Raw genomic sequence first — 25353 nt, 5'->3', positions numbered from 1 at the left:
AGGAGGAAGACAAAGAGGAAGAATAGAAAGAGGAGGAGGAGGGGTAGAGGGGTTGAAAATCCAAAGACTTGAATTCTTCTGTTAAGCTTATTTATTAGTAAGTTTAAGCAATTTGGTCTTGACTCAGATAAACATGATACCAAACACTAGTTCTTCTCCAGGCAGGCTCAGTGAGACCCCATTCCTTTGTCGGTTTGCTAAAATACTAAGTAAAAACTGCAAGCCAATCATCTAGCATAGAACCCAATATACATAACTGACATTTAATCATTCATGTCGATCAGTAAGTGATGCTGATATTGCTGAATGCTGTACAATTTGGTTTCTATGATATGATTTCACAAAATGTTTTGCTAGGTTTGAAATATGGCTAACACAATCAATTGGGCAATATGATTTTTCAGAGGCATTCCATGTATTTTTGTCTGTGTCTATCCACATCTGTCAGTTTAACTGACTTTATATTAAAATCATTTAAATATAATTAATAAAGCAGCTACTTTGGGTGTATCTACTGACTTTCCAATAATTTATCTCATTCAAGATAAACTTTTCAAATGATTATACTGAGATCAGATGAATAAGATTCTCCCTAATTCATTTCCTTTTTCTCTTTTTATACAAGTAATTTTTAGAGCATCATTTAATCCAGTAGGTTTTAATAGGTTTAAAAATAGTTCTTATTTAAAATGGTCTCATATCTTAGTATATTATTTGTCAAACTACCAGTTTTTAAAATTATTCCACTGTTGGGGTGCCTGGATGGCTCAGTCAGTTAAGTGTCCAACTTCAGCTGGGGTCATGATCTCACACTCTGTGAGTTCAAGTCCTGCATCAGGCTCTGTGCTGACAACTCAGAGCCTGGAGCCTGCTTCAGATTCTGTGTCTTCCCCTCCCTCTGCCCCTCCCCCGCTCATGCTCTCTCTCTGTCTCAAAAATAAATAAAAACACTAAAAAACCCTTTAAAATTAAAAAATAAAATTGTTCCACTGTTAGGTATTTTACCACTGATTACTATAAGTGATAATTAAAAAAAAAATTTTTGAGAGAGTGAGTGAGAAAGGGAGGGGCAGAGAGAGGAGACACAGAATCTGAAGCAGGTTTCAGGTTCTGAGCTGTCAGCACAGAGCTCGACACAGGGCTCGAACCCACGAACGGTGAGATCATACCTGAACCAAAGTCCAATGCTTAACTGACTGATGCACCCAGATGCCCCTGTAAGTGGTAATTTTCTAATAAATTTCAAGAAGCGGATTGAAAAACATGGAGGGGAAAGTCCTTTTAAAAAAGACCAGATTACTGAAGGTAATAAAAACTAAATATATGAAAGGATTGTTACAAAATATGCTTTCTAACACTAGGTATGATTGTACTTTGTGTTTACTGGGATATTGGCCTAGAGGTAGGAAACAATTAACAGTAATTAAGTTAAAGATATCAAATAAAGAACATGCTAAATGTTTAAGAAAGTGGTTGATATTCAAATATATAGTTGAAATATTAACTATAGTTCACAATGGTTATTATACATACATATATAAAGCTTACTAATTTTCCTCAAATAAAATAAAAAACGTATATTCTCTCCAAAAAGAAAGAAAAACAAATTATACTGAATCCAGAATCCAATTCAGAATTGTTACTTTATTTAAAAAGAATTCTTTGTAAAAAATAAATGGGGTGCCTGGGTAGTTCAGTTGGTTGAGGGTCTGACGCTTGATATCAGCTCAGGTCATGATCCCAGAGTCATGGGATAGAGCTCCAGTTGGGCTCTGTGCTGGGCCGGAGGCTGTGTTAAGATTCTCTCTCTCCCTCTGCCCCTCTCCCCTGCTCACACACTCTAAATAAATAAATAGATAGATAGATAGATAGATAGATAAATTCTTTGCAAAGTTACTTAATTTCAATTCCTTTGTTTTTTAAAGTTTATTTATTTTTGAGAGAGAAAGAGCATCCATATGAGTGGAGGAGGGGCAGAGAGAGAGAGGAAGAGAGAGAATCCCACGCAGGCTCTGCACTTTCAGCACAGAGCCTGATGTGGGGCTCGATCCCACGAACTGTGAGATCATGACCTGAGCTGAAATCAAGATTTGGATGCCTCACCAACTGAGCTACCCAGGAACCCCACTTTATTCCAATTTCCATTTGTCCTACTAATAGCACAAACCAACTTAAATATTGATATTCATGAGAACATTTAAAATGTGTATTCCATAATATAAAGTTAATACAGAAAAGCATTCTTGTATTCTCAACATTTATTTAACTTCCTTAATATTTATTTATTTTGGGGCAAGAGCAAGCAGGGGAGGGGCAGAGAGAAGGGGACAGAGGATCCGAAGCAGGCTCCACGCCAACAGGCTGGCAGCAGTGAACCTGATGAGCAGCTGGAAGCCATGAGCTGCAAGATTAGGACCTGGAAGCTGAAGTCGGATGTTCAACAGCCTAAGCCACGCAGGTGCCCCAACATTTATTTAATTTAATGGCAGACCAGACAACTCCCATAAAAATATAATTCTCATGCTATTACTGTTTTTATTTTAAATTGGATTTAATATAATTTAGGAAATATCTTTCTCACCTTACTATGAATATACTTTTAAAAAGCTATAAAGAGCTAAACCCCAAATATACCTCTAAAACACTGAACAGGAGCCATGGTGTTTGCTGTTTTTAAATCAATCTAGCAAGTCAGAGTTCTATTGGTCTAATTTCCTCAATGCAGAAATGACCAGAGACTGAGCATTCACTGGATATTTTTCTCGGTCACAGAGTCACAACTGAATTCCAGTGACTACTGTCCTTTTAGTGTAACACCCCTCCTTTCAATCCTTCAAGTCCGTTTGAACTTTAAATGCTAGTACACAGAGCAACTTCTAGAGACACATTCAGTTTTAAAAATCATCAGGATATTGTAATAACTTACGTATACATTTCTTAACACTGGTAGTTTATTCTTTTATTCCAAAGTGTGAGCCTATACGAAAACAATGAAATTAAATAGAAAACCTCAAAGTAGAAATTTCCATTTAGCATTTCGTTAGAGATCAGAGCTATATTTGTAGTAAAGCATTTGTCTTCATTAAGCTATCTTTTTCCAGCCATTCCAGAAGATGAACAGTTTCAAAAATGGCAGGGGATCATGTGAATGGACTAACTTAGCAATATTCCACTCCTCTGAGTCATAGTGCGAGAATCCTGCAGTGTGCCATTTATAAGATTTTATTAAACCTTTAAGAGCATTCCAATATTTTATCTCTTCCCTATTTGGTTAGAAACCTCATCTTCCTATCTTACCTAAATAGGTCCTTTATGAGAGAGCCAATTACAAGCAGTGGCTAAAATAATTAAAACTTTAAAGGACAGAAGACTGATAAAAGCACCAAATATGTTTACTAGGAAGAATAGTTTCACTGTACAGATGAGTGCAAACTATTGAAATGGAATAAAGATGCCCATAAAATCCATCATGTTATTATTCTGGAAGTCACAACGTTGTGGGACTTGGAACTTGAGAGTTAAGGGAGAATGAACCTAATTTTTGTTTTTGTTTTTGTTTTTTTTATCTTCTTGGAACAAAAAGGGGTAAGAGGCACAGGGATAAACATTCCCCAAATCACCATCTCAGAAAATTTTAAACAACATGGTATGTTCAAAGGAAGATGGAAAGTTGTGGCTGAAAACAATGTAGCTCTTACCGTGAGATAATGGGAGGAGCCAGCAAAAAGGAAGGACAGGCTGTGAAGCACATTTGTCACATCCTCGGCTATACCGTAGAATCAGAATTTTGGCTTACTTCACATAAACACAGTTTCTAATCCCTCTACCGCATTTGTGAAGATCCTTAAATGTAACGGTCTATTTTAAACTAAAGGAAAATTTGTCTTCAAAACAACTTTTCCCCAACGTGTCTTACATTTTTGTCTAAGAACCTAGCACTTGTGCCTCAGCATTTCAAATACATGTTGGGCATTTTTTTGCTATTTTTAATCTGCTAGGCATTCTGGACATTCCTAGTATTTATAGTTTACTAATTTATTTCCTCGCGTAATCTCACCAAAGTGTGGCATGCAGCATATATTTTGAATTCTGAAACCACCCACCTAGAAATTACTCAACAGGTGCTATCCATATCAGTAACTTCATCTTTGGATAAGGTTAAATATAGTGTTGAATAAGCTCCTTCAAACTGAGTTCTGTTTTTCAGGATGAGTTTAGTCTCAGCTCATTAAGGAATATAACTATGATTTTGAGACTTAGAATAAACATGAATCAAAATCTTCTAAAAATTACACTAATAAATTGGTGCATTGACTAGCTCATATTTCTCTTAAACATATGTTCTTTGGCCCACTTGAAAGAATTACTGTTTTCTTCATCTATTTCTTTTTTTTTTTTCAACGTTTATTTATTTTTGGGACAGAGAGAGACAGAGCATGAACGGGGGAGGGGCAGAGAAAGAGGGAGACACAGAATGGGAAACAGGCTCTAGGCTCCGAGCCGTCAGCCCAGAGCCCGACGCGGGGCTCGAACTCACGGACCACGAGATCGTGACCTGGCTGAAGTCGGACGCTTAACTGACTGTGCCACCCAGGCGCCCCTCTTCATCTATTTCAAGACAACATACGTGAGTTTTTCTATAAGGTATTATAATTAGAGAATCCCACGGAAAAGTGCACATTATTATTCTCTAATACTCTGCAGTTATGTTATTGATGAACTCCTTCAATTTCTATTTAATCCATTTTCAGGTACCTTCATTTCATGCAATCATATCCCCTTGTGACATGACACAAAGGAAAATGTACCCTCATTCTTTTCCAACATTAAATCTTCTACCCAGGGGGCGCCTGGGTGGCTCAATCAGTTAAGCATCGAACTTTGGCTTAGGTCATGATCTGGAGGTCCACAGGTTCGAGCCCCGTGTCGGGCTCTGTGCTGACAGCTTAGAGCCTGAAGCCTGCTTCAGATTCTGTCTCCCTCTCTCTCTTCCCCTCCCCTGCTAGCACTCTGTCTCTCTCAAAAATACATAAACATTAAAAAATTTTTTAATCTTCTACACAGACTTCAAATTTATTCCTTTGCCACTTGCTTTAGGATTTGGCATCATCTTTTGTCTCCCCAGTCCCCTGGATTCTTCTCTCTCCTTACTGCTTCCTCCTCCTCTGCCTATTTCCCCCCTTCCAAAAGCTCCCCTCACCCTTCCTTCCTCTCAAACTATAGCTATATTTTTGTTTTTCTCTTCAACAGGAAATTCCTAGAAAGATTATCCAAATCTCAATAGACAGGGGCACCTCTCTTACTCCTTAATTAACACATGGTCACCCTATAGAAGACATTTGCATCAAGGTCATTAATGCCTGCCTAATTGCTAGAACCAACTTCTTGGTTGAGGTACACCAACTAGTTGGCTAAGTAGCATTTGACAACATGCACCACATTCTGCTCATCTTACTTTGCCCCATCTCACTGGGTTAGTCCAAGTACTCTAGTTGAAGCTACTCTAGCTACCCTAAGGATCAATAATCCCCATCTGTGGATCCATCCTCTTAAAGATGGGCTCACTCTCTCACTACTCTTCCCTATTTCTGATTCCTACACCTTTGCTCATCACATACATATTGATATTCCCCAGTGTGAGAACCTCAAATCTCTCCCCTCCTGACTTTATACAGGCCTTCTGTTGAAATCTCATCCTTTTTCCATGACTTCAATCATTACCTGTGCACTAGCTATATTCTACCTAACACCTATCCAATGGATAGGTCAAACTTTACTTTCAGAGTATGAATTTGTCATCTTCCCCCTTCTACCTTTAGTCTCTTTTCTCCCTCTGTAGTAATCACGTCTAATAGTAACTTCTCAGGAGAAACTGTGGGAACATTCATCCTCCCTATATTCGCCATCTCCCACATCCAAATGAAGATTTAACGCATATTCTACAATTCCCAGAAAGCATCTAGGATGATTTTTTTAAAATACTTATATCAGATCATGCCACAGCCAGCTTTAAAAGTCCTCAAAAGGCTCCTCAACCAACCCCATACTTTAGCCCTGTGTGATCAGACTTCCATCGTACAAACACCTCACTGCACTCAAGCCACAGTGGACTCCCGTCACAGTACTTCTGTTCTTACCTATGCAACACTGTTGCTATTATTTGTTTCAATATTTGCTCCTTTGATCCTCAAGGGTCCCTCAATCTGGTAGCTCAGGTGCTCAGCAAATATTGGCTAAATATGAATTACCTGACTACTATTCATCAAAATATTCATCAATATATTGTAGATTCATACCACAAGAGACTCTGTGTTCTTAAAGGTTTAAAACAATCCAATAAAAGTTATCAAATTTGAAATTTAAATAATTTGTGACTACAAACAGGAGCATATCTAGTTTTTACTTTACCTTTCCTTATTCCACACAAACAGCAAGCACCATAAAAAATCAGATATTCAAAAGGATGTGGTCAAAGCAGTTTTGTGAGTAAGGATAGCACTCACTGTTATTAATGTCTCACCTCTTGGTTGTTAAGCAATAAAGAAACAGGCAACATCCTGTTTGGAATAGACATATGAAATTTATAAGAACTTCATAAGCCTAGTCATACTCTGTCATAATTCTCTTTCCCCTAATGTCTTGTCTTGGTTAAAGTCTGGATTTGTATCCATTAATAATATAGTGCCAATGCCGATTCTTAGGAATAGAGGCAAAAGTAATTCAACTAAAAAGCTCTATTTTTGTTATATGCATTATTCTGAATCAACACATGGAGGGCATGTCAACTTCAGATTCAAAATTGAACCACATCAGAAAAAAATGAGGATACAAGTCATTCTTAACTCAAAATCCAAAGTGATTCCAACTAATACTGTTTGGCTGGAAAAACTACCTTTTTCATAGCATCTACATCCCTCAGGCTTTGGTTTTTCTGGTGTTTGTGTACGTGTGTGTGTGTGTGTGTGTGTGTGTGTTAATCAAAACCAGAAATATCAACACGACATGTATACTAGATGTTACATGACATTTGGGGGCTAATAAGGATTAGGAAGTAATAAAAAAATTAACAGAGTCTAATACTCATGAGAATGTTTTCACAGATTTGTAGAATCTTCGGTACAGATGTTTCAGATAAATATGTAAGGACTATGTTCCTATCCATAGTTATGAACTTCGTAGTTTTTTTTGTTTGTTTGTTTTGTTTTTTCTGTCATGAAATATTAGCTTGGCTGTTTATTGGATTCTCTGTAATCAGAATCAAACTGGAATGACAACATACAAGACCTATTTTACTATCCAACACCTCCTTATAATTGAAATAATGAAAGTAAACCCAAGTGTTGAGTTTAAGAAACATAAAATATGATATTCAGGGACTATACATATTTTTAATATAAAGCTCTAAAAAACTTTTAACATGTGTTAATTCATGAATATGTCTTAACAAAGCTTATAGCAGCACTATTATATTTCCATATCAGTTTTGGTAGTAAAGAATATCCATAATTATAGGTCATTATCACATCCTAATTAGGGTTCATTATACAGATGAAAAAGCTGAAACTCAGAGAGGTTACATCATTTTCCAATATCACACAGCTATTATTTTAGCAGGGTCTGAAGGTATTATAATTGCTTTCAGTAAAATTATAATTAATTTCCATAGTGCCATGCTTGTGCCCAGAATAATTAGATCAAGAAGTCCCCTTAAAACTGAATTATTTTACAGAAAATTGTTTTTTACCGAGATTTTTTTTCACAACAGTTATGCAGGGTTTATGTATTGTAATAGTGCCTTTGAGTGTTTATTAATCACATACACACACACACACACACACACACACACACACACGACATGCTAGTTAATCACTCTTTAAGAATAAATTCCTTTTATTGTTTTGGATTTCAGTTTTCTGACATTAAGTAAAGCAAGTCAGCACATCAAAAGAGTTCTTTTTTTCATTCTCCAATCCCTGACAATTGAGAAGTCATTACATAAACTTAAAATCTCTATTTTGTGCTAGAGTTTTGAAGGAAGCCTCATCGGATGGATTTTGGCTATCACTCCTGATTGTATCTGCTGATATAACTTTAATGAAGGCATTTGTATTTCAGGTTGTCCTAGAAACTTCAGTTGTGGCTATTTAATAAATAGAGGGGTAAGTTTTTACCTCAGCAGTTTATCAATCTATTTTTTCATTATAAAATTTTAAACTTTACCAGTTGGTAAAGATAAAAAGGGAGATGGGACCTCTAGATCAATAGCTTTCTGAAAAAGGGTATGAATCATATCTCATGATCAGTCACTGTTCAGAAAACGTCCAGCAGCATGCCTTTGGAGCTATTTCCAAAAGTGCTGAAGAGTCTCTGTGTTTACACTGGACTTTGTTATGAACAAGGAAAATACTATTTATGTATTTTTCAGATGCACATGGCCAGCTCTGTTCTTCAAACCAGTTGTTCAGACAAAAAGGCTCCACTTAAAATTGGAAATGGGATTTACTGCCAGCAAGACCAGTATTAAATTATTCAGCCATCAGAGCAACAACAACAAAAAGTCAAGGATCTGATAAAACACCTGGAGACATGTTATTCAGGAGTCATACATATTCAGCTGTGCTGATGCTATCATTTGCCCATAAACTGCACCCAAAGAAATACATATGATAGAATGTGATCGAATGGTTTCTTAAGCAGGAAGGCATGCAAAAGAAATTTCTAGTCCATTTACAAATGCAGTGTAATCAAAAGTGAAGGTAAGCATTATATTTTAAAATAAATTTGATTCTTACCATCTGAGATTGACTCCTAGGACATCCATTGATATCTTCAACTTTTTCATTTGCTAAAGCCAAGAAATAAAATAAAAGAGAGAAAAAAAGAATGACATGCTTAAGCAATGAAGTGAAACACAAAAAAAAAAAGGAGACTAAGAAAACATAAAAACCAAAACCAAAACAAAAACAAGCACAATGCTGCTGCTACATTCACTCTGTCTCCCCAGCCGCGTACAAGAGGACACACTTGTTAGCTGCCGCCAATTCCATATGCACAAATCAGGCAAAAAAAAAAAAAGTGAGTGAGAAGGAAGTTGCTGCTAATTCTTTAGCCTGTGCCAAATGACTGCTGACATGAAACCTTTCACAATTGTCCCTGCTGGATCAGGATACAGTTTCAAGGAATCTCAGAGTGTATGAGTTGCCCTAGCTAACGAAATGCACACATGGGAGACATATGGTTTAATGAAGCGTTCATTTCTGACAATCCAGTGGATGTAAAGATACAGTTCTAGCCATTTAAAAGTATAGCCAAACTGCTTTTTTCAAACATTCTCACATAAACATTTTTAATTAAATCACAGGAGAGCTACATTAATCTCAGAGACACAGGGACTAAGTTCATATGCATTCAACTTAAATTGTGTTTGACCAAGGCGGGTGGGGGGGGGGGAGAGACTTTCATGGTTTTTCCCAGAGGGCAGGTCTTACCAATGATCTGGATGATTTCGGCTAGCAGCACTCCATCTGCAATGTCTTGTTGCAAATCCTTGATCAGCCGCTTATGGCCTGATTTTGCTAGGTAGTGGTTGGCCCAGTCAGTGTAAATCTGTTGAACAGAGGGAGAGAAGAAGGGAGATGGTGTGAGAGAAAATAGAGACAATAAAAATGCTTAAGACAAATGTTGGATTCAAAGAGAAGCTATTCTGGATCACATTCCAGTTTAAGAAGTCATAGCTCAAAAGGAAATAGTTGTAAAATAATTTTATACAGCTCCCTCTCCCACTTATCTCTTGTTTCAAAGGAGGATGAGTCACTCTCTTTCAAAACCAGGGACTAGTCACTTGTGACACAGCAAAACTCCCTTCCCCAATGACTACCCAGGAAACTCCTGTTTGCAAGTCAGTTGGGTTTTCACTCTTTCCCCTGCTTCTGTCCTATCGAAAATAATCCTGCCTGTCCTTGTAAAAGGAAATCACCTGTACTGATTTATACAGGAACCTATTATAAATTTCTGTTTCTCTAACACTTTATTAGATTTGTCATGTGAGATACTACATGTGACAATATTTTGGCATCGTGTTATAAAATAATTGCAAATGCCAAAGTTATTTTATTTGGACTGCCATCTCCCATTTAAGCCTCTTGAAATGTGTTTATATAAGAAAATAGAGGAAGCAAATATAGTTATTACATAGAAATCACAATATAGAGTGTAGTAGTGGATTATAAATCTCAAGATTGGCAATGTGTCATAAAGTAGAAGTGACTGAAAGTAAATTACGATATAAAGAAAAGCTGGAATTGTTCAAAAATTGCCACAAAAATAAAAATCTACTGATTTTTCAAATGTTATGGGACACCCCTAAGGTAATGTAATCTAAGTATAAGGAAATAAATAAGCATTCAGATGTTTCAATTTTACAGACGGCTCTTTCAGATACATTAGTCAAGTTTATTACAAGGCAAACTATGGAATGTAATATGTAACAGAAGAACACAGTGTCTGAAATGATAACAGAGGAGGGGAATTGATTGAGAAATATACCTATAAAAGTGTGTTAGAGAAGCACTGGAATTAGAACAGGGAACATAATGGAACCTGGGCATAAGAAGGGAAGGGAAGGGCCTTCCCCACAGAGAATACCAGTACAGAAGGGCAGAGTGGCAAAGGAATCAGGCACAGTTGGAAAATCTGTAATTAAGGCAGCAAGCCTTAATGAGGACAATTAGACTGAAGAGGTAACTTGCATCTTTTAGAAGGCCAAGAAAAGTGGAAAAAAATACTACTTTTTTGCTTCTAACAAAACCAATATACGTGTTTTCATAAAAATAAAACAAAATAAGTCAGAAGTATAGAAACTAAGAAGTAAAAGTTTCCTCACGGCTTTTCAATAATTTTTCCGCTTTTCAATAATTTGGTATGAATAGGTCTAGAATTTTGTTTTATGCTTACACACTGGACCACATGACACCGTATTACACACACATATATACACACACGATAGGATTTTTAACCAAAAATGTCTCAAATTTCACTTATCGTTCTGCACTTTTCAACTTTCTATGTAATAGTATTTTAGTAACACTGCTATAACCATTTTACATACATATGTCTCGCTATTTTTTAGATATTTTTTAAATGCTTATTTATTTTTGAGAGAGAGAGTGGGGAAGGGACAGAGAGAGGGGTGGGGGAGAGAATCCCAAGTAGGCTCTATGCTGTCAGTGCAGAATCTGACAGGGGGCTTGAACCCATGAACCATGACATCATGACCTGAGCCAAAGTCAGATGCTTAACTGATGGAGCCACCCAGGTACCTCAATGTCTCACTATTTTTGATATATTGTACATATCAATACCCCTGTTGAAAGATATTTAATTTGCTTAAATCTGTCTCTACTACATATAAAGTTATAAGAGAGAGCCTTAAAAATGTATCTTTCACACTTTCATGCTCCTATTTTTATAGGACCCAAACCTAAGTGTGGCTGTTAGGTTTTTTTTTTTTCTTAATGAATCCTAGGTACAAACATTCCAAAATACAGTATAGTCAGAGAAAATGTTTATTTTAGAAAATACAAAGTAGAATCTTAATGCAACACAGTGTTAAGTTTCCTAAAAGAGTATAAATAATTGGAAGCATCCAGTTGCATAAGAAAAATAAATGAGACGGCAATGTTACACCTCCTTTCACCATATTCATAATCTTTATACCAAAGATATTAGTATAAGAAAATATACTTGCATAACTGCTCAATTAGAAAGCAAACACACAATTTCTAGGTAGACACTTTTTTTTTTTTATTCAGGGGTCATTTTCCTCAAAATTTTATTCTACTTGTATTTACTATTTTGCAATAGGAAAATTTATTTTTACAAGGACGTATACTGTTGAAAATCTAAAACATTGAGGACTTTCCCCTCCACACACCAGGCAAATGATAACATTAATTGCTTGGCCTTCTACTAGAAATTTCAGGTTGAGCCAGACTTGATTTGTGCCCTTGTCTCCATTGGCAGTGAGTTACAAGGACCGGTTGGCTGACTATAAAGGATCCCTCAAAGATGAAGAACATGGGTTCTGGAGTCAGACCTGGCTTTGAGGCCCAGGAGACCTCTTACCACCCATGGGACCTTTGGACAAGTTTCTTATCCTCTCTAAACCTCAAATTCCTCATTTGCAAAATAAGCATAATATTAATACCTACATTGGAGGGTTATGGCAGGATTAAATAAGACAGTACTTGTAAAGTATCCACCACAGAATTAGCCCTGAAGAAATGTCTGCTATTATTATCCTCATTATGGCATCTAGTTTTCTTTGCTATGATGGCTTTCCAACAAATATTTATTAAGGTTATTGTTTTGTAGAGGTTAAAAGTTTTAGAGGATTGGCAGAAGACTGAAAAAATTGTGCTCCTTAGGGTGTCTGGGTGGCTCACTCGGTTAAGAGTCTGACTTCAGCCTAAGTCAAGATCTCACCATTCCCTGAATTTAAGCCCTGTATCGGGCTCTGTGCTGACAGAGCCTGGAGCCTGTTTCAGATTCTGTGTTTTCCTCTCTTCCCCCCCCCCCCCCCAACTCGTGCTCTCTCTCTCTCTCTCTCTCTCTCTCTCTCTCTCTTTTTCTCTATCTACCTCAAAAATAAATAAACATTAAAAAAAGTTTTTTTTAATGTGCTCCTTGCTGATTCTGCCACTACTTGTATCTCTGACACCTCCTGCCTTCTAATTCAATGTGGCCACAGATCTGTCTGCCATCTAAACTCAGAGGAAGGTATCTAGTTTAAGGCTGCCATGTTCTCATTCAGGTTTGCATTGCCTCCATTGTGACACCACCCCCATCAAACTCTAGGTTACATGCATCGTTTCATGATAGCATTAAATTAGGCAAAAACAAACCTATTTAAATACACATAGAATGGGATATATTAGAAATGAAAACAAGAATACTTTCATTCTCCAAATGCATGTCAACAGTGCCTTAGCTTATATCCAACTTGCTCCTGGACTTAGGTAAGGAAACAGATGGGAAGCCAGCTGGTTGCCTTCAAGACTGACTGGAAAAGCCTCTGATTTAGCTCATAAAATGTTTTTCACTTGGTCCAGATTTCTTCCAGAGGAATCCCAAGCCTAAGTGCTTTGACTTGTATACCATCTTTAATATGTGAAACATTGCTCAGACCATAATCTCTGACTTTAGTTGCAATCAGCAAAATCAATTCGGACTATATGAATAAACTAAAAATAAATCTCCATTTTAAAAAAGTCCTTATGCTTTACTTATCTTTCTTAAACATGTGTAAAAGATACTTGAGACCCTATAAGACCCTACTTGAGACCTTTCCTTTGGAAAGGATGTTATTATCTAGATGAAATATAAGACAACTACAAAGTAACTTATATCTTTAATATTACACATAAATTTATTTTTGCCTTTTAAAATTTTATATATGTAAATTGAAGAAATAAGTGGAAATATGAGATGTATCTTTAATGAGACAGTTTTCAAGCAAAGGACACATGGCATTTAAATATATGCAAAACGCATCAATAAACTTCCTGTACTACTCCAGTGAGAGAGGATACGAACAACCTCATCAACTGTCACATTAGAATCTATTGTTCAAATAAATACAACAGAATGGCAAAATCATGTCCAGATTTTGGATCTGAACTCCAAAGTTGCCTTTGGTTCATTACCAGTCACACATACAAAATCACAATATTTAACCACTTAGCTTCACTTGAGATACAAAATGAGTGGTAATGTTTTTTGTAGGATTATGCTATAAAGTAACTATAGGTTTTTAGTGAACAGACTGATATGATGGGGAACGATATCAAATTAATCATAAATTAATGTTCAGTCATCTAGGTCTGGCTGAAGCTTTAAATATAACTTATCTCTAAATATGTGGAGTCAATTTTCCTCACCTGTTTTAACTGCAATATTATAAATATAATGTTATCTGATATGGTAATTATATTTTAGAGATTCAGAAAATTAATGAGATTAGACTTAACAAAGGAATACTCAGTTCAGGTAAAATTATATATGTATTAATTCATTTAAAGTAATTCATTATGATAAAATCAAAGATACCATGGCATAATTTATATTTCATATTGATCTGCATGAACTTTAAGGCCTATTATGCGAGACTATGTACTCCTTGAGAAATATTCCATATTGTTGGAATTTCTGCCCCACTCTTAAAAGCCGTGTGAACATGGGTTGAATGTTTATTTTCTCTCAGTTCCAGAGTTTTTCTCTTCTGTAAAATGGCAACAATAGTATTACAAACTAATGGGATTATTGTTAAGGATTGAATGAATTTATAGTTTTGAAACACAGCCTCTCACTTCATAAGTACTTGTTAAATGTTAAATATTACTATTCACTATTACTATTTTAATGTAAACTACATCTATATTAATTAAAATGAGTTCATATTAAATATAATGATTATGAACGATTATCATTTCAAATCCTAAAATCTTAGCTATTTGCCCAAATGTAGTTAACCTAAGGAAAACTTTTGCAAAATGTAATGATCTCTTAGCTTAGCCATTTGCTCTTATGTTTTTTTACAGTGTTTCTTTTTCTCATTATAAAACAATGGGTTCAAATAGAAGGCAATATATGTGACACCATATTGCTTCTGTCCAGTGAACTTGTCATAGTAAAACAACATCAGAAGATCTGATTTTCCACAGAGTCCTAAGCTTTTGTTTATAGTAATTTTTTTTTACTACAGACAATATAACAAACAGCATCTGTATATCACAGCAAGCTGCCCCTGAACTTTAAAACCAATATTTAATTTAGCATTTGATGAGTGTATTATAAATAACCTAACCGCAATATAAAGATAATTATGAGTACTTTTGTTATTGCATATACTACTCTGAGATATATAAATATTTCAAAGAGATACAATATTTTAATGAGTATTAAATGATCAAAGACATTAGAGAAGTAGTAGAAGAAAAACAGACTTCATTTAACCCCAGAGGTTGTTTTAATAGAAAGATGCAAATCTATAACCTGGTTAGAAAATATTATAAATGTAGTCACATGATTTTTACATACTAGCTGAGCTAGTTTTAACCCTGCACATATTTATACACATTAGTTTTTTTCCCAACATTCAAGCAGTAGTTATATATCCCTATAAAATACTACTCTCTGATATGTTCAAATTATCAACTTTGAGAAATCATATAGGATTTTTAAAATCTATAACAGATAGAAATTGGGTTGAAAACAAAGAAATTCAATGGCAATAACTAGGCTTCTATATCTTAGAAAGCAGTGTAAGACAAATTACATAAAGTTAACAAATAAATGGATCAGGGAAATGTGACTGTGACATAAGTATTCTTCCCACAAAGATGAAAACTATCATGGTGCTATGATCATTAGTAACCATGCTTACCAACCTGAACCAGTCATTCCAGGGAGAAAAGATGCACAGGGGAAGGGGAAGAATCTGAAACTGAATGAACTTTTTCCTCAAGACTGAACTTTAAACCAGAAGTGATTGAATTATCTTGCATTTGGAGAAATAAATTTTCTACTACTGCACATAAAGAAAGGCTTGGGAGGTGGACCTACATATTTATTATTTTTAAAAGTTGTAATTTTGCACATCTAAGTTTAGTACTCAAAAATTCATGAATGTATGCAATACTGGATAAAGAAGGCTGGAAAATTACAACATGGAATTAAGACATAAGACATGCTATTTTTAGTTTAAAAAGCCAAGCACAGACTGAATCTTTCATTGATGTTACAGAACTAACATGACCACCAGATCCACTGAGTCAAATTTCATGACCCTTACAGACCTAGAATTCTCAATACTGAGGACCACGTGGTATTAGTAGGAAGTGAACCCATTCAAAGCTTTTGGTAATGTTGAGATCATCATAATATATGTAACAGATTCACCAAGTAAATGGTTGAACTCAGCTAATTTATTTCTGTTTTTACTTCAAGGTAAATTCTGGCTCTTTATGGAGTTTCTCAATCTCTGTATAATTGCACCAAAAGGAATAAAATATCTAAGAATAAATTTAACCAAGGAGGTGAAAGACTTATACTGTGAAAACTTTAAGACACTGATAAAATAAATTGAAAAAGACACAAACATATGGAATGATATACCATGTTCATGGATTAGAAGTATTAGTATTATTAAAATGTCTGCACTCCCTAAACCAAACTACAGATTCAGTGAAATCTATATCAAAATCACAGGACTAAAACAAATATACTTTAGTTCTAAACTAAAAAAGTATAGAACCACAAAATACCTTGAGTAGCCAAAGCAATCTTGAGAAGGAATAACAAAGCTGGAGGTATCACAATTCCAGATTTCAAGATATACTATAAAACCATACTAATCAAAACAGTATGGTACTGGGACAAAATAAGACACATAGATCAATGGAACAGGATCCACTTCCCAGAAATGAACCCAGGTGTATATGGTCAATTAACCTATGACAAAGGAGGCAAGAATATGAAATGGGGGAAAAGACAGTCTTCAATAAATGGTGCTGGGAAAAATGGACAGCTATCTGCAAAAGAGTGAAACTGGACCAGCTTCTTACATCATACACAAAAATATACTCAAAATGAATTAAATACCTAAGTGTGAGATCTGAAACCATAAAACTCCTGGAAGAAAATATAGGCAGTAATCTCTGCCTTTGACACTGGCCTTAACAACATATTTATGGATATGTCTCCTCAGACAAGGGGAACAAAAGCAAAAATAAACTATTGGGATCACAGCAAGATAAAAAGCTTCTGCATAGTGAAAAAAATAAACAAAATAAAAAGGCAACCTACTGAACAGGAGAAGACATTTTCAAATTAATTCTGATAAGTGGCTAATATCCAAAATATATAAAGAACGTGTAGGACTCAACATCAAAAAGAAAACAATCTGATTTAAAAATGGGCAGAAGACCTGAATAGACACTTTTCCAAAGGTAAGATCCAGATGGCAAAAGACGTAAAAATATCCTCAACATCAGGGAAATGCAAATCAAAAGCACAATGAGATACCACACCAGTCAGGATGGTTAATATCAAAAGCACAAAAAATAACAAGTGCTGGCAGAGATGTGGAGAAAAGGAATCCTCATACACTGTTGGTGGGAATGTAAATTGGCACAATCACTGTGGAAAACAGTATGGAGGTTTCTCAAGAAATTAAAAATCGAAATACCATATGATCCAATAATTCCACATAGGTATTTACTCAGAGAAAATGAAAATGTTAATTTCAAAAGATATATGTCCCCTAAGTTTGTTGCAGGATTATTTATAATAGCCAACTCAAGTTTCTGTTGATAGATGGATAGATAAATATGCGGAATATTAGCCATAAAAGAGTATGAGATCTTACTATTTGAGACAACGTGGATGGACCTAGAGGTTATTATGCTAAGTGGAATAAGTCAGACAAAGGAAGACGAACGTCTTGTGATTTCACTTATATGCGAAATCTAAAAAAACAAAACAAATGAACAAACAGAAACAAATCCACATATACAGTGAATAATCTAGTGGTTGCAAGAGGGGAAAACAGTGGGGGAGGGTGGTAAAATACGTGAAAGGGATTAAGAGGTACAAACTTCCAGTTATGAAATAAATAAGTCACAGAGATAAAAAGTATTACACTAGGAGTATAGTCAATAATTTGTAATAATGTTGTATGGTGTATATTTGTCATGGCGAGCACTAAGTAGTGTATAAATGTGTTTTATCACTATGCTATACACCTGAAACGAATATAACAATGTACATCAGCTATTCTTCAGTAATAAAAATTGTTTTAAAAAATTAAGTTTCTGTAAAGTTTAAATAAATTGAATAAAATATATCAAACAACTTCTTAGAGGGGTCATTAAATTTATAACCATTAATTATAACCCCCAAAAGTACTGAAAAGCATTCACTTTTCCATCTAAATCTTTGGGGATTCTGCAAAAAAATAAAACTTTAAGTTTTAGAAACTTTAAGTTTGAGAAAATTTGTTTTTCAAGTTTAAAGGTTCATTTAAAAGTGACTATTAAAGATTCAACAACTCCAGAAAATTCGTGAATGGTCTATAAAGGCAAGAAAATTCTAAAGAAAACATAAAATTGTTTCCAATAATTTCCTCTAACTTTTTCTTTATTTCTCATATCCAATCTCTGACCCAGTTCTGTTAATTCTATATCCTGAATGCCTCTTGACCCTTCTGCCCCATTACTGCTATAATCACCCTGGTTCAGCTTTTCATCATCTCTCACCAAAATTGCTTTACCAGTCCTAAAAACAGTCTGAATGTAGGCAGGCTAAGCAATAAACTGTTTTATACACTATTGCTAGTGATGACTTTAAAATGCAAATCTGATCAAGTAGTTTACCTTCCTACCTAAAAATCACCCAAGAGCTCCATTTACTTTCAGAAAAAGAGCCTCTTTATGAAGCCAATGTATTCTTTTTAAAAGTGAATTGGCTTCAAGAAAAGTGGCAGAAAGAAAGAAAGAAAGAAAGAAAGAAAGAAAGAAAGAAAGAAAGAAAGAAAGAAAAGGAAAAACGAAAAGGAAAGAAAGAAAAGGAAAGAAAAGAGGAAGGTACGGCTATGAAGTTTCTAGAAGAATGAAGATTGAGGAAAGCCACACAAAACGATGATATTTGATAAGCAGAAAGAAGGGGAAAGTATATTCTACCGACAGATACAGAAATAACGAAATCTACAAACGGTCACAGGTATGAAACAGCATGCAGAATTCACTGAATATTGAATAATTCCATTTGGTCACAGCATGGGGAAGAGGCACATAGAAAGACTAGAAGTAAGAGAATAGGAATCAGGTGGAATCATATATAAATATAAGAGGGCTGCCTCAATATTTTTAGGTGGATGTTAGCTTATTTATATATAGGGATATAAAAATGATAGCTCTGGCCGTGTTTCTAACTGCCGCTCTGGTGCCGCTATGGAGGATAGTTTCCAGCAGAGAAAAACTGAACAAAGGGAGCCTACTTAAGAGGCTAGTGTAAGACTTCCACTTTCTAGAAGGTGCAGTACTTTTCTGCCCTGTATTTTCTAGAAAATTTCCCTCCAGACAGCCAGAATACAAATAAATAAATTAATTAATTAAATAAGTAAATAAAACTCAAACTCTATTTCCCATGACCACAATACGTGGACACAGAAAACCGATGAAAGAATGATAAATGATTTAGCAAAGGGGAACAAAGGAAGAATAAACCACAGGAGCCTGTAGAGGGAGATATCAGAGCAATGTAAACAGATTTTCCCACAGAACCCCAGAAGAGCTCAGGAAGTGTGGGCATCAGACCAGATGGAAGGTGGGGTGGACTAGAGTGAAGAGGCCTATGGTGACGTGCCTCCCCCTTACTCCATCAAGAGCCAGTAAATGTTGACCAGAGAAAATCTAGCGTTGACTTACCAGTCAGACAGGAAGGTGGAGACATGGGAATGAAAACCGGAGGTTAAGTGAAATTATGCTTCCTGATATAAAGACTTGAGCAACTGTCTTCCCTTCTAGGCTCCTTCTTTTTCAGAAATGCAGGGTGGTGTGTCTCCCACCCTCATTCCAGCCCCAAATGGAAACTCTTTCTCTGACTACAATGATCATACCTAAGACCAACAGGCACTGAATTTCAAGGTACCCAGTCCATCAACCAGCTGGCCAGTGGGGAGCCTATAGTGAATCCCCCAGGAGGTTAAGGATTGTGCGTATGTATGAACAGAGTTGCGGGTTACCAAATGCTTTATGAAAGTCTCTGAAATAAACTGTCGGTGCTAGATAAACAGATCAAAAAGAAGTCAGAATAAAATGGAGTCAAAGTCAGGGGCAAAAGGAAACTTCAAGAAAATTATTATTTTTTAATGTATATTTTAATGAGAAAAGAGTAACTTTTAACACTAGAGAAATCACTCAGTTTACCTGACAGTTGAATATCCTGCGTAAGTGACACAGAACCTCACACCTGCAGGTAAGAGAGAGTGGGCTGGAGAAGCTGATATGGGACAATTACATAAAATGCCACTTGGCAAGCAGAGAGAAAGAATGACTGCACATATTCCCTGCCTGGTAATTTGATCCTGCAGAAGGAGGTAAATACAATTAAAGAGGAAAATTGGGAGGCATATGAGAAAATTATAATCATGGTGTCTCCTACTTAGGCTCCAAAACAAAGTCTGGCTTATAGCCTATAATAGGACCATCTTTAGGTGATCCGTATTAAGGATGCACTTAGAGTTGTACAGTTGTGTGTGGTGATCTTGACAGGCTAATATAATAGTACTCTAAAAATGCCTTCAGTTTTAGGTTTTAAGAAAATATAAATAATCCTTTAATGTTTTAATTCTTATTTAATTTTTTAAATATTTATTTATATATATAGAGAGAGAGGGAGAGAGAGAGCAAGCGAGCCTGCATGAGCAGAGGAGAGGGAGAGAAAAAGTGAGAGAGAGAGAATCCCAAGCAGGCTCCACATGGAGCCCGACATGGGGCTGCATCCCATGAACCGTGAGATCATGACCTGAGCTGAAATCAAGAGTTGGTCACTTAACCAGGCTAACTATTTTTAAAAAAAGGTTTGATTTTATTTGCAAAGATGAAAACACCCTAATGCTGATGAATATATTAAAATTCCAGTCCATGTCACATATAGTACTATTAATATATTCCCTGTGAAGGGATTACCAGTCTTAAGTAAACATGACTAAACTTCATTTACATGCATAAATATCACTTTCCATTACTAGTGCATTTAAGTTTCCCAGTTCTTTGAGTTAATTCCTATCTAAGAATACACCTAAACTGTCTGTTGTACTTATTGTGACCATAAGCCAGAAGGAACAAGTAATCAACATCAATATGTTCAACTCTGATGCAGGCCATCCTACCCATCCTCTTCCTTGATACGTGGCTATAAAATGCACCCCTTAATTCAAGTTTCAGATTTTCCTGGAACCGAAATTATATTGATATTTATCTGTTTAAACTTATAGCCACAAATTATTAGCTTGGACTATAATGAATAGATGTTAGATGTTAGATCTGTTAGATGAACAGGTATAGACCTCAGTGTAAGCTCGTAGGAAAAGAAAGGATGGGGCTTATTGTGCAAACTATAGTATGTTCTAATCTTTTTCACCTGTGGTTTCTTTACAGAGAAAAATAACTGAGGCCATATATCAACTGTGGCATCCTATTAGCAACTCAAACCAGCCAACAATGATTGAGCAGAGCTATGCTGGGTATTACAGGCAACACTAAAAGGATAAGACGCATAGTTTGTCCTTGAGGAGGGAAGGTGGGAGGAGAAAGGGAACAGGTTAGCCAATTTTGAGAACCTACTAGATCTCTGCAATAATGACTGCCTAGTCTTCCCCCATCTCACCTACTGGGTGGTAGTGCACCCACCGGACTCTATCCAAATCATCACTTCCCATATTCTTGCGAAGACTTCTCAGCATTCATTTGAGCCCATGTATGGGGCACTCTCCCATCCAAGTACTAACCAGGCCCACCCCTGCTTTGCTTAGCTTAGCTTCTGAGATCAGATGAGATCAGGCATGTTCAGGGTGGTATGGCCGTAGACATATGTGTCACTCTCTAATCCTTACTACTCCAAATGTAACGAATACTTTGGCTCCTGAGTCAGTATCTTCTCCCCTAACCTTAAGTGTTAACAAACATCCTGGGCAATTTCATTATCAGTATAGACAATCTATGAAACAAGATGCCAGACATTAAATATATAATGAGGAACCATCTACCCTATCTTAAATGCACAGTGCCTATTAATGACTTTTTCTTCTATAGACAATATGGCATTGTGGGAATTCTTGAAAAGGGAGTTGAATATTATAATTATGTAGCATGATTCTAGTATTAACTTAGATTTTATTTCATTTAACGTCAGTTGCATTTCTACTGCTACCAGCAGTATGACAAAAAAAGGACTGAGGGGAGGGGCTATACAGAATTCTTTCTCCAAGATGTAGTATCTATTTATAATAGTGTTGAGAGTAAAGCACTGTTTTAAACATGTAAAGTGATTTAACTCACTCAATCCTCAAAGCTCCCTACGAGCTCCATTCCATTTGGAGATGAGGATCTTGAAATAGAGAAGTGAAGTATTTTCCCCACGTCACAACAGTAAGCGCTGCATAGATCCCAGATTTTCCGGCTCAAAAGCCACACTCTCAGCCCAAACAAAAGGTAATATTTCAGTTATGAGCCTTCCTTAATTCCAGCCTCCTACAGTTATTTCCAATGTTTCTGACATCTATCTCAAAATATGGTGAAAAACCTCCTTTATCTGACTGCCACAACATCTGGCATTTATAGAATGCTCTATGGGGAATGCATCCTAACAGCTTGCAAAATTCTAATAACGCAGGTGACAACATGAGCTAAAATCTGCATATTAAACTGTACCAAAGAGTATTTTAGAAAAACAGTTAAAAGAATTTTTAGTACTCACACTTTTCTAGGGGGGAAAAGGCATGTGACTCAAGATTCTTTTGTTGTTGTTGCTGTTTTGTTTTATTTAGTTTTTTTTGTTTTAATATTTTAATGTTTATTTATTTTTCAGAGAGAGAGGGAGACAGAGAGAGAGAGACAGAGTGTGAGTGGGAGAGGGGTAGAGAGAGAGGGAGACACAGAATTGACACAGCCCCCAGGCTCCATGCTGTCATCACAGAGCCCAATGTGGGGCTCGAACTTACAAACCTGAGATCATGACATGAGCTGAAGTCGGATGCTTAACTGACTGAGCCACCCAGGCGCCCTGAGCTGCTTTTTCTTTCATTTTATCACACTCTGTAATTGATGTAAATTGACAATGCAAATGAATTCAAGGTAAATAGTAACAACCACTCTTCAAACATCAAATAACATGGCAGAAAATATGTGAGAAGATAATGTTAATGAAACATCAAGTTAAAAGAGAATAAATATGTCTAAGTCTTACCATTTCAGAGTTTCTAGACTTCTGAACTGGGCATTTCTAATCACATACCAATAATTAGCAGTGAGGAATTGACTAATAGAAAAACGCTTAGTGTAAGCCAATGGTTTTCAAAGTGTCGTTCCGGACCAACATCAGAGTCCTGTAGGAACTTGTTAGAAATGCAAATTATCAGTCCTCACCCCAGATCTACTGACTTAGAGGCTCTGGAAAGGGGGCCAGTAATTTGAGTTTTAACATGGCCTCCAGGTGATTCTGCTGTGTGCTGCTGTACTTAAGAATCAAAGGTATAAATGAATGCTGTTCACAAATTTCTAACACTTTAAATTGCATTTTAATGTAAAGAGAATGCTATTTCATTGTAAGGGAAAGATAACAAAAGACTAATGGCTTATATACTATTGCCCCTTACCTCCTAAATGTTTCTTGCTACCAAGAAAAACACATGGAGCCCATAAAATACTGATTATAAATGCTCTTAGCAAAACATTCATCCTCATGTTTTAACTCCTTTAAATTATTAGAGATCGAGGTAGGCATTTATTTCAAAGTTTTTTTTTCCAAAGAAAATCATTTCTTTATTTAGAAAGAGGTGAAGAAGGAGCAGTTCACATTTACTTAGGCTGAAAACACAGAACTTGGAAGCCGAGAGAGAACACACTCCCTGCTGTGCTAAAAAGCCACAGTGGAAAGTAATGGAAATACAAATGCAGTACCCTAGGGGTTATAATACATCCATCCAACCATGGAGAGGCAGCAGGAGTAACATTTCTGGGAGGAAAAAAGGAGACCTTTCAAAATATTTGTTTTCTTGACATCTTTCTTTCCTTTTTTGTTACGTAACTCTAAGCAAATGCAACATTAGGTAGAAGGTTTTGTTGACCCTTACTAGAACATATTCTATTTCCATAAATAATTTGAAATGCTTGAAGCTATCACAAATTATAATAAAATACACACACATGTACATGCATGACACATGGTGAGATCTGCCATCCAGTTGGCTGTTTTCTAAAGACACTCTGAGGGGAAAATAAATTTAAAAAAATAAATAAATAAGATAAAGACACTTCAATAGATCCAAGTTACACTCCATTCAGACACAATTATCTGTCCGCTTCCTGCAGGTGGTTTCTCTTCCTGCAGTGACATGCTATAGCTCCAAATCACCACCGGTAGGAGCTAGAGAGCCACGTAACTCAAGACCATCAGCCAAGGGCTGCGACCGTGCAGCTTTGTCACAGTGCAAATAAAACAGCTCACAGAATCAAACAACCGCGTTAGTAGTCTCCTGACAACTAAGAAAGCACCAAGACTTTAGAAATCGTCACACTAGCAGCCACCTTAAAAACCTCCGTATTTCTTCCTGAAATTCTTTCATTTTAAATGTACCCCTCTTGCCAGATTGCTAAGGATTCCATTTGAAGCCCTTAGAAATTATTGCACTACATTAAATAAAATGGGAAAAAAGAGAACAAAAACAGTTTTCTCACCATGTGATTTTATATTGTATTTGTATACAAATGCAAGCAAATTACAATGAAAGATTCTAAATCGGCCAGTATTTTAAGTTCAAGCCCATAAACCAAATTTTACAGTCTGTTTTCCTTATAAAACCTATTCCCGTGATTGAAGTTGCTCCTTAAGAGGTATGTGAAAGGCTGTGTGAAACATTCATCCAACATGGATGACTCAGTCAGTTAAACTCACTAAGAAGGGAGGCTGATCTAAGTTGACGTTCTTCAGCTCCTAACCCCTCCAAGAAAAAAGATAAATTGTGAAGGGATTCAGAAGCGGAAAGTACGGAGCCTGGAGTGAGAAATTCTAGGCTCCTTTCCCAGTCTCACCTCTTACTATAGGATCCTAAGTTTCCTCTTTTTTCATGCAAGGATCACATCCTTATCTACTCAGCCTCTCTCATAGGATTGTTATGAGGATTAACTGTGTAGAAAACATTTGCAAAAGCAAAATGTGTTACACATTGCAAGGCATCATTATTATAATCAATAACATGTTACCCATGAATAACATTCAAAACCACATTCCCCCAAAATAAACATACAATAAGTTCAAATAATATTGCACAGGCATAGTAAGGGAGACTACTCTGTTTTTAAATCGCCTTAATGAAACACAGAAACTAATTTGTTACCATGAAATAAACTTGTCTTGAACTTCGTCCCTGTCCGTTTCTGATGTATTACCTAGTCTATTTCAAGAAAGGTTATAATGCTTCATCTGTGTATTTTGACAATGGATGATTGTACAACTACTCCTCACAATTTATAAAGAGTTGATCCAACCAGGAATGCCCCTCCAGCCTCCTTATGA

General features: G+C 36.0%; 1 protein-coding gene across 6 annotated transcripts in view; it reads right to left on the bottom strand.

The window, feature by feature from the left end:
* Window positions 1-25353, bottom strand: part of NAV3 (neuron navigator 3) — a 592036-nt gene that overhangs the window by 243170 nt on the left and 323513 nt on the right. For all 6 annotated transcript variants that reach the window (XM_043561562.1, XM_043561563.1, XM_043561564.1 and 3 more), the window contains exons 2-3: window positions 9489-9606; window positions 8793-8845 (exon numbers count right to left, since the gene is read on the bottom strand). In XM_043561562.1, the coding sequence (XP_043417497.1) occupies window positions 8793-8845; window positions 9489-9606 (171 nt within the window). The remainder of the gene's footprint in view (window positions 1-8792; window positions 8846-9488; window positions 9607-25353) is intronic.

The sequence above is a fragment of the Prionailurus bengalensis genome, chromosome B4 (assembly GCF_016509475.1).
Source record: "Prionailurus bengalensis isolate Pbe53 chromosome B4, Fcat_Pben_1.1_paternal_pri, whole genome shotgun sequence".
NCBI classification, from domain to species: Eukaryota; Metazoa; Chordata; class Mammalia; order Carnivora; family Felidae; genus Prionailurus; species Prionailurus bengalensis.
Note: the sequence above shows the minus strand (reverse complement) of the source record. Positions and strands in the feature narration are given on the sequence as shown.